General features: G+C 36.9%; 1 protein-coding gene across 1 annotated transcript; it reads right to left on the reverse strand.

The window, feature by feature from the left end:
* LOC109233376 (ataxin-3 homolog) lies at positions 445-9,400 on the reverse strand. Its single transcript, XM_019399228.1, has 2 exons — positions 8,955-9,400; positions 445-1,396 (listed from the first exon to the last, which is right to left on the reverse strand). The coding sequence occupies exons 1-2, from the start codon at positions 9,186-9,188 to the stop codon at positions 815-817; spliced, it is 816 nt and encodes a 271-aa protein (XP_019254773.1). The 5' UTR covers positions 9,189-9,400; the 3' UTR covers positions 445-814.

A 9,698-nucleotide genomic window follows, 5' to 3' on the forward strand; every position in this document is an offset into this window, starting at 1 on the left:
CCGCTTCTTTTCATCTTTTCTTGAGCTGCTGGTCTATGAAAAACATCATCTTTGCGCTCCTTAGATAGGAGTAAGATATGCGTACACTACCCCACTCATACCCCATTTGTGGGAATTGACGGGATTTGTTGTTGAATTGGGCAAAAAAGATCAAATTGTATAGGAAATTTCTTTTGTGAAATACTCAACCTAGCAACAAACGCATAAAATGAGTAGTGCAAACTATTCTTTCATTCAAAAATAGTTTTACAGTATCTGTTTAGTGGATTTCCAGAATGCGATTTATGAAGAGACGAAAGAGAGAATACGAGCAGGAAATTTGAATAGGCACCCTTCTGCTTTTCAACCACCATTTTCTCTTCTAACCTGTATAAGATAAGACGGGCTTTCTTATCCGGCTAATGACTACCGAGTGACAGACCCAAAATCAGCAATAGACATTTACCTATAAGCTTGTACAGATAAATTTTAATAATCAGTTCACAAGGTATAGTGCAACATCTACATCCAGAAAAATATACAAGCAGCAAATAAGAAAACAAGTAAGAAATGGAAAAAGAACTGTACCAAAGTAAACGACTACAAAGTACAAATTCCAGGAAGATTTAGGTTTTTCCATTTTGTTTCCAAATTGTATAGTTCCATCTTGGTCTCAGCCAACAAACAACATCACTGTGTATTTTTCTTTTTAAATAAGTAAAAACATCACTGTTTAGGCCGCAGATTATGAGCTAGTATCCAGTACTGGATGCAATTTTGAATAAAAACTGTTCATAAGTTTTTTCGGCTTAAAACACTGTAAAATGTTTCCTTGTCATGCATTAGCTGCATTTTTGTCCTTATTTTCATTTTCCGAGGTGTCAGGTTTGTTGCTGACCGCGGGAGAAGAATCCATCAAGCTGGCAGCAATTGCAGCTTTCAGATCCTCATCCTCTTGATCTACAAGCATTCCTTCTTCCTCATACTGGCGGTATTGATCAGAAGGCCACGAAGTTTGACCACTTCTGCCACCAGTTCTCTGTGCTGCATTGCAGGACTTGGTAATCCTCTCTGCATCTTCTGGTAACAGCCATTGTCCATATCCATTAGAAGCTTCAGAAGAACTGATCGGACATTCCTTGGGAAATTTTCCCCTTACTAGAAAAATGCTCCAGCCAAACCCTTTCAAAGAGTCTAGATAGGCTGAAAGGTAAAACTTGGAAAGGTGCTCAGGTGCAGCCTTAAGACTGTCAAAATTGTACCACTCCCCATTTACTTTCCTGATACAGAACCAATGGTCCTGCAAGTGACAGATAAATGCACTTTCCAGTTCTGGATCAATCTGAGCCGGCTCAGCAACTGGGCTGTTCAGTGGAATGATTTGCAGATCCCACACCTCCAATACCTTTTGCAAAACCTGCCACCCAATTTCAAGTTAAATTTAAGCTCTGCAGATAAAGCAAAATGGTACTATAAGAAAAGCTATGGAAAAGTAGATGTCACAGGAACAAACAAGTTGTATGTTCATATTGCCTGATTTCCTAGTTATGTCGCCCAAACTCAAACAGTTCAAACAAAACTTTGGGCTAGAGAAATGAGCAATGAACCCAGGCTAAAACTAGACACTTCACTTGCTAAAGGGGCAAACTAGATTTGCATTTCCACCATACTTCTATTGTCTAGCTAGCATATTTAATGGTGACCTCGAAATCAATACCACATGCATATCCAATGAACAGGTAATCATTTATCGGAGACTAAGTTGCTCGGACACGGGTGCGGGTGTCCGACATGGGTGCCGATCTAGAGGTCGGATCCTTTGATATGTAATTTCTAAGATTCTGGGATACGGATACGGGTGCGGGGATCCGGCTAAACATAATTCAAAAAAATAAAAATACGAAAAATATCTCTAAATTATGAGAAATTTTGTGGAATACTTACGTATAGCTTGTAACATGTGGATCATTTTTTTATTCTCAAGTTGTAGATAAGTAAATGATTGATTTCCTAGATAAGATATGCTATTTTCTTCAAATTTACCCTAGTTTTGGTTCTGATTTCGGGAATCAAATTGTATCTCGTCTCGAATTTTTCCGATCCGTCGTGGTCAAAGTACCCGAAATTGTTTGACCAAATCCGGTACGGATCCCATATCCACACCCATACTAGTGTCGTGTCGACACGGGTGTGGCACCTAAATTGCAGTGTCGGAGCAACTTAAATCGGAGAGGATAAACAACAAGAGAATAAATAAAATGCATGTTGGTAGGTTGCACTGAAGAAAGGAGAATTACTAAAAGGGTAACCAGAACTTTTAAATTCCAAACCAGCGTACAGACATGTAGATCTAGTTTTTTTTTTCTTTTTTTTTGATAAGGACAGACATGTAGATCTAGTATTGGCTACATATCTAATTCTCTGTATTATTACCTGTTGATTTACATGGTTTTGATAGGGACGATTAATTTGTGATCTTCAAGAAATAAGATGGCAATGCGCAGCACTCCTGCCTCTCAACACCTTCCGTGATAATTACCTTATTACAAAAATTTCATCCCATAAACATGCTCTTACTATACTAAAGTAGACCACTAGGGATATCGACAACTATTATCTTTCCTTCTTTATTTTGGAAGAAGGTAAGCGTATTATTATCTTTCCTTCTATAACTGTTGAAAAAATAGGCTTGCTGGGCTTATGTTTTCAATTGATCGAAATTGGGACTCTACCAGATATTTAAATGTTTGAAAAGGGCTTTATATCATGTGTCCTTAGGGCACATGATTACTCTTCATATTGGAAAGAGAAGATGTGATAATTGATCAGGAGACTAACATTAAACAACATTTACTGCAGTAAAAAATGCTACTTCTAATCTTTTTTATTTTTGCTTTAATAACGGAGGTGTTTAAGCCCGTGTGCCGGCACCTCAACTATTCCATCGAGTACCTACTACCTAGCACTAGCACAAGCATCAATATACTATTAATCAAATCACTTTCACAACTAATATGCCCTAAATTATAAATAAAGCTCTCAAAGAACTTTCAAAATCAGGATAAAGACAAAATTATAACTAAAGAAGAGACCAGGGTCATTTGCCAAACAACATTTTGCAGACAACAGGAATCAGAGCAAAAGCTCACCAACAAGTTTGAGAACCAAATGCCATACAAATACATAGTGATTTTCATCCATATTATGTTCTCTCCTCACTGTTGCTCAAATTCTACCACTTCTTTTTTCTTTTTTTTTTCTCTCTCTTTTTCCCTTTTTGATACAGTGGTGTCAAGCCAGCTTTGCATCTCGGCTTGTCCATGAGAAACCTGCTACCTCTCACCAGCACATGTAATAGGTAAGTCTACCTACCATTATACCATGACCTAGAGATGACACAAGTTCACCTAATTTCATCTCTATTCAGATTTCACTAGATTGTTACTCCACCTCTTTGACCTCTAAGCCACCCCCGAGGGCCTCTTTTCTCTTTCTTTTTATAAAAAAATTCTTTTTTGTTCAAGATATGACATGACATAGTTTTGCCGATGCTGGTGATCAAACATTAGATATAAAAATGAATACAAGAACATCTCATATTTAAGACAAGAACATCACATATTTACAAGTTACACCCATCAGCGCTCAAACTAAATATTTTTGATAGTATTTCTCAAAGAAACTAATTTACTTCTTTGATGTTGAGCTTGATCCTAGTCTCCTAATTAGAGATCACTTCTTTAGTTCCACAAACGTAGAATTCATTATTCTTGGTACACATTTACAGAAGTCCCATACGAAAATTAGACTTTGTTACCTGAAGAGAATATAAAACTAGATTGCATTTGGTAATAAAAAATTTTATTTACCAAATAAAAAAGAATATAAAGCCAGAGGAAAAATCTTGCACACTTAACGTATGGAGCCTTCTCTTTAATAGAGACTCAAATCCCATCCCCAAAATCCATTGCATAAACACTAAATGTTATAGAAATAGTTGACAAAATAATCTGATAAGATTCTTAATGTGCTGGAATATTGATATCCATTCCATTCATAGACAGGATATATCATATTAAACTTGGATTTTGCGCTCTTTATATACAAGAGTTCATTACAATAAAAGGCTGGATCCTGTGTTCCTTCATAATCAATAGTTTTATGATCGATCAAAACTTATGAGATATTTCCTCAGTTTATATGTCTACATATTTTGTCAAATCTGAAATTGCACTCTTGCTGAAGTCAGCTCTGCCTAAAGTGAATAGAACACGCACCATAAATCAACTCAATTACTATGACAGAAAGTGAAAAAATTCTACAGTCATGGAAGTTCAATTGATGACTATGTTAATTTTTTTTTTTCTGTAACTGAGGAATATCCGAGGGCGATTGGCGCACGGTTTGAAATTCGGTGGATAATGGGCCTGACCCTCTAACCTTCTCTAATTAATACCAAGCTTTTGTTTCGGCAGGGTTCGAACCGTGACGTGCGCCTAACACCACACATCACATGTTGCGCCCTTACTACTGGACCAACTCCAAGTCCCAGGGGCCAATTGATGGCTAAGCTGAGCGTTCAGATTTTTAGAAAGAACAAAATATATTCATCTCACAAACTTCAGCCAGAAATACAAATCAGCACTCCACCACCACCACCCATAAAGGTCCCTTAATGATGTATTTAAAACCGGTAATAATTATGCTACAGAAAAGGGTTTTCGACTTCCGTATTACGTACTGTAAGTGACCATGGTAACTCTTTATGTAGGAAAGAGATAATATTTGATTAGGAGACTAACTCACACAACATTTACTAGGGGCTAACATCACACATCATTTACTGCAGTCTGCAGTCATATCAAGGTGTTTTAATCAAAATTCTTTCACAACTAAAATACCTTAATTCGACATAAAGTTCCCAAATTATTAACTTCCAAAGTGAGGATTGAAGGGAAAAATTTACCAAAGCAGAAACCATAGTCATCTGCAAAACAAAAAGGGATCAGAGGGAAGTACCTATTAAGGACTTTGTAAACAGAACGATATACTAATACATAGTGATCGTCATCTAAGTTATGCCCACCTCCTTTTTCTTCTCCTTCCTTTTTAAGAAAATGCTTACCTCCTTTTTCTTCTCCTTCCTTTTTAAGATAATCTTTTTTTGTTGCGAAGTCAGGTAGTGGTTATATTAGATCATTTCATATATGTCGTGTAATGTGGTGATTATTTGCTAGATATAAGAACGAGTTTACAAATTGAACCCTGACGTGCACAAACTTAATGCTTCTCCTTTCTTTACTTGAAATCTCACTGAATAAATTTACTTCCTTTACGTTGATTCAGGGTATATCTGCCAAGGACGAATTGGATTAGCTAGCATGATATTGCAACTAATTAGTATGAACCTGGTCTACTGATTAGAGATCTCATCTTTAGTTTTCACATATATAAAGTTATCGTGCATACGTAACAGAAAGCTCACCGAAAATCAAAATATTTATCGTTCACTGAAGAGAACATAAAACCAAAACACAGCTTGCATGACATAGCAGCCCAACAGGTAGTTTGGATCTAGAACCCGGGCCCAGACAGGGGTAACACATGGAGCCTATTCTCTGATAAAGGACACGTTCCAGTCCCCCAAATCTATTGCCAAAAAGGATGCAATTTGATATAAATTTTCGACACTATACATTCATATGTTTCCTCTTCGTGCTGGTACTTTGATATCCTTTTCATTTATAAATAAGATAATGCATTCAAGCTGGACGAGTTCCTACATTATCGGTACTTAAGCGACATATTTAAGTTTACGCAATTTGTCGGGGAGCGGGCCAGTGTTGGCTTGGGTGGTGGGTAGTGGGGGAGGTAGTGCGGAGACAATATGTTGAAGATCGCTTTCCCGGTGGGAGGTAAATTCAGGTGCACACAAGCTCGCCTGGACACCACCATCATTAAAAAAGAATACGGTTCTGATTCTTGTAAAGGGAGTTAGGGGGCGTAGTACACGATTCACGGTAAGGAGGTACTATGGTAAGTTGCTAATTTAGAACATTAAGGTGTATGCTCTTTGCCATTTTGGTTAAAGCCGGGTCATGCCTCGGAACATTAAGGATGCCTATGAAAGCTGGTCTTCATGGAAAGTTGATAACTCCATCGGTAAAGTCTGGCGGATGATCTTCCTGTATTTTGTGGTGTGTTTGGACAGAAAGGAATCGCAGATGTTTTGATGGGACATCAACTCCTATATACGCACTTAAGGCTAGATGTCTTTTATGGTTATATAGTTGGCAGAACTTAGCTCCTGTCAACTGCGCTATTAATTTTTGGACTTTGTCAGCTCCTTAGCTTTAGCCTAGTTAGTTTTTGTTTGTGGAGCTGACTATGTCTTTATGTATCTTTCTTTTGTACTTCTTGCATCTTCTTGATGCCTTTAATGCAATTCTCTTACTTCATAAAAAAAATGGTAAGTTGCTACTTGCGAGTTAGAGAGAAGTCGGGTTTCCTCATCTATCAATTTAGATCCCTAAGGCACCAAGAAAGATGTGCTTTTTTCTCTTGGTTAGTGGTTTGGGGTGCAGTTCTGACGGTCGAAAACCTAGGAAGAGGAGGATCACATATGTTAATTAGTGCTTAATGTGCAAACATTTGGGAGACGACGTGGATGATCTCTCGCATTGCCAAGTAGCGTCAAGTTTGTAGTGGGACTTTTGAGATGAGTTTGGAATACATTGAACATGCCAAATACTATGAACAATGCACTATTTAGTAGGCCATTTAAAGGATGGAATTGAAAACACCTTGTGTGGGTTGTCATTTTATTAGCACTTATGTGACAGCATGGGGGGGGAAGAAATAGTTAACTTTTGACAGGAAAGAACTTGATTTTGTGCACTAGAGGAATAACCATGTTTTTAGTTTTTTTGGGCGCACCATGAGATTATTATTTGTATAGAAAATTAGGTGTCTTTCATGGAGAATCATATCTTCAGGTAGATTCTCTATTTCTTTGGTATATCTCTGTCCACTTGTATGGAGTGCTTTTCCATTATTAGTAAAATTATTCCATAGGAACATGCAAACATGCAATACGCGAATTTCCACCTTGTTGAAGATCCGGTAGCACACAAGAATTTCCACCTTGTTAAAGATCTAGTGGTACTAGCGGAAGGCTTAAAATGTTCTCGTTGTCAAGAACTTTACCTTTTGAAATGGAAAGTAGAAAATTTGCTTACGCATTTTATCAATCAGAATTCGAGACTGTTTCTGAAATCCAACTTTACCTAAAACGAATGCATAATACACATCAACCCTAAATACAATTATAGGAAGTTCCACAATCTCTGCCATCATGGAAGTTTACTTGACTGCTTAAACTATGTTTCCACATTTTAGAAAACAACATACTAAATTGATCTCACAAACATCTCCCAAGGTTAAATACCACTATAGCAACGAGAGTCCACAACTCCACATCAGCAAATTCAAAATGAAAGTATCTCATCATAAATGATCATTTAAATCTTCAAAATGTAGCCAAACCCATTAGGAACTCATAACTTCCAAATTTAAATATCATTACTATTAACATTGACAAATTAACATTTTTTGCACCCCAAGGATGTGGCCCACTAGTCAATGATGGGTGAAAACCTTGGAGATTAGGGTTCAAATCCATATACAAAAAAGGCTAGGTTATTTCTTCCAATCGACATAACCCTTGGTCAACCGAGTTAACCGATACTTACGTTGGTAGAAGGTAGCAGGTACCCGGTGTAATAGTCGAGGTGCGCACAAGCTCGCCCAAGAACCATCCTTATAAAAAATTGAAAGTTTCCAAAACATGGTAGGGCACATTGACAAAACATGTCGATATGCATGAAGAAGAAATTGCACATTATATTCAAATAGTAGCAATACTGGTAGAAAGGAATGCAAGGGAAACTAGGTCCTGCACCCTTAATTATGTTGCAGGTTTTTGATACGAAAAACAGAGGAATAGGTTTAGAAGATACAAAAGTATGTTCTCAAATGATGTTCGGATCCAAGTACCACATCATTATTATAAAATACAGAAAAATAGTCTCTGGTTCTCTAATCAAGTACAAACTGCAGATATTGCTATCAGTTTACCACTCTAAGCTGTACAAGTAAGACTCGATTGTGAATCAGCAACTCCATGAGAGAAGTGTCATCCATTAGGACTTAAGATAAATTTCAATTCAACAATTGAGCAAGTGAACTAGGTCAGATGTGGAGCTATACAGAAGATTGACCTGGCTCTTTTCCTATTCAAGCTCGATTGAGTTTCTGGCAAATTAATTCACCTAATTACATGCTTGTGTATTATACAGAATCAACCAAGCTTGAGCCAAATACATTTAGCACACACATGACACATTACAGGACCATATATACCAAAAAAGTGTTAATTTTATTTTATGCATCTAATACGTGGGTTTCAATCAAAAATGGAGTTGAAATTCAGCTGGAACAGTTCAAACCGTTAGCACAACAGAATTATGAATTCCAACACAGGATTTCAAAAGGGTTTAAACTGTTCAATATTACTGCTTTCACATCAATGCTAAATACTCAAGATAAACAGCATACAATAAAAAAACCTAGCCTAACTAAAACCTAGTATTTCCTTATCATTCTTTAGTTTTGAATTAGCATTTAGCATTATTCAAAAGCTGACTAAAATTGACTCCCTGAGTCACACCAATAGTCATCCGATGTCAAATATAGCACGAGAGATACAAAGCAGTATTCAAAATAAGCAACTTACACATCAAATTTCCTAAAAAAATCCTGTCTTTACTTCCATATATGCTCAATGAAAAAGGTAAAAACATTAATTACACATAAATTTAATTTCCATTCACAAATCACTGCAGAATCACAAGATTTCAATTTTCAATTAGCATAAAGCGCATAAACATAAAATACACGTGTCTGTGTGTGTAAACCTGGATGCTGAAATCGCCGTCGAGGGAAACATTATGAGACTGTTCGGGAACAAAGTCGCCGCCGCCTTGTACCATCATCTGCCGCTCCGCACGGTCCAGATCGGAGGCCACTGCCGCCAAATCGAACTCTGAGAAGAACGGCCCTTGTAAAACGGTGTTCACACAATGCACTGCGCAAAGCTTGGATTCTTGTACCTCATGGTACAACATCCCTCCATTGCTCACACCTTCCATTTTCCCTTCAACTTTCTTTGCCTTATCACGAAGCCAAAGCAAAAAACCCTAGCTTTTCGATCAGAATACGCCTTTTTATCTTTTTATTATCAAAATATAGTCTTGGTGAGAAATGTGAATGTGAAGTTCAGTTAATTTGGAAGGTAGAACAAGTTAGACTTGAGAGTGCAGAAACAGATTTTGGTCGCTTCTTTATTCTTCCTGATTGACACGTCATCTGCTTTTCTCGGACCCAAAGGTTAATTTATTTTTACATATATTCAAATATTTGCATTAAATCATAGTATAAATAGATTATTATGTCGATCACACGAGCTCTCATCCATTAATGATGGTTCAATGATAGTATTCTCATCCTTATTAATCAATTGAAAATGATAATAACTACGTATATATTAATTGTGAATAAATATTTGCCAAGTTGAGGAACATCTCATTTATTCATCGTCTTTTTTCTTTTTTGTTTGCCTTTTGGCGAAATGCATAAATATCCTTTTTAAATTATCCTCA

The sequence above is a fragment of the Nicotiana attenuata genome, chromosome 10 (genome assembly GCF_001879085.1).
Source record: "Nicotiana attenuata strain UT chromosome 10, NIATTr2, whole genome shotgun sequence".
Taxonomy (NCBI): Eukaryota; Viridiplantae; Streptophyta; class Magnoliopsida; order Solanales; family Solanaceae; genus Nicotiana; species Nicotiana attenuata.

What these genes read in the sequence shown, in the direction of transcription:
- LOC109233376 (XM_019399228.1), bottom strand. Translation starts at nt 9,188, where the DNA reads ATGGAAGGTGTGAGCAATGGAGGGATGTTGTACCATGAGGTACAAGAA. An exon ending in ACGGCGATTTCAGCATCCAG is followed by an intron (nt 1,397 to 8,954) that starts GTTTACACACAC and finishes ATTGGGTGGCAG; the next exon opens with GTTTTGCAAAAGGTATTGGA.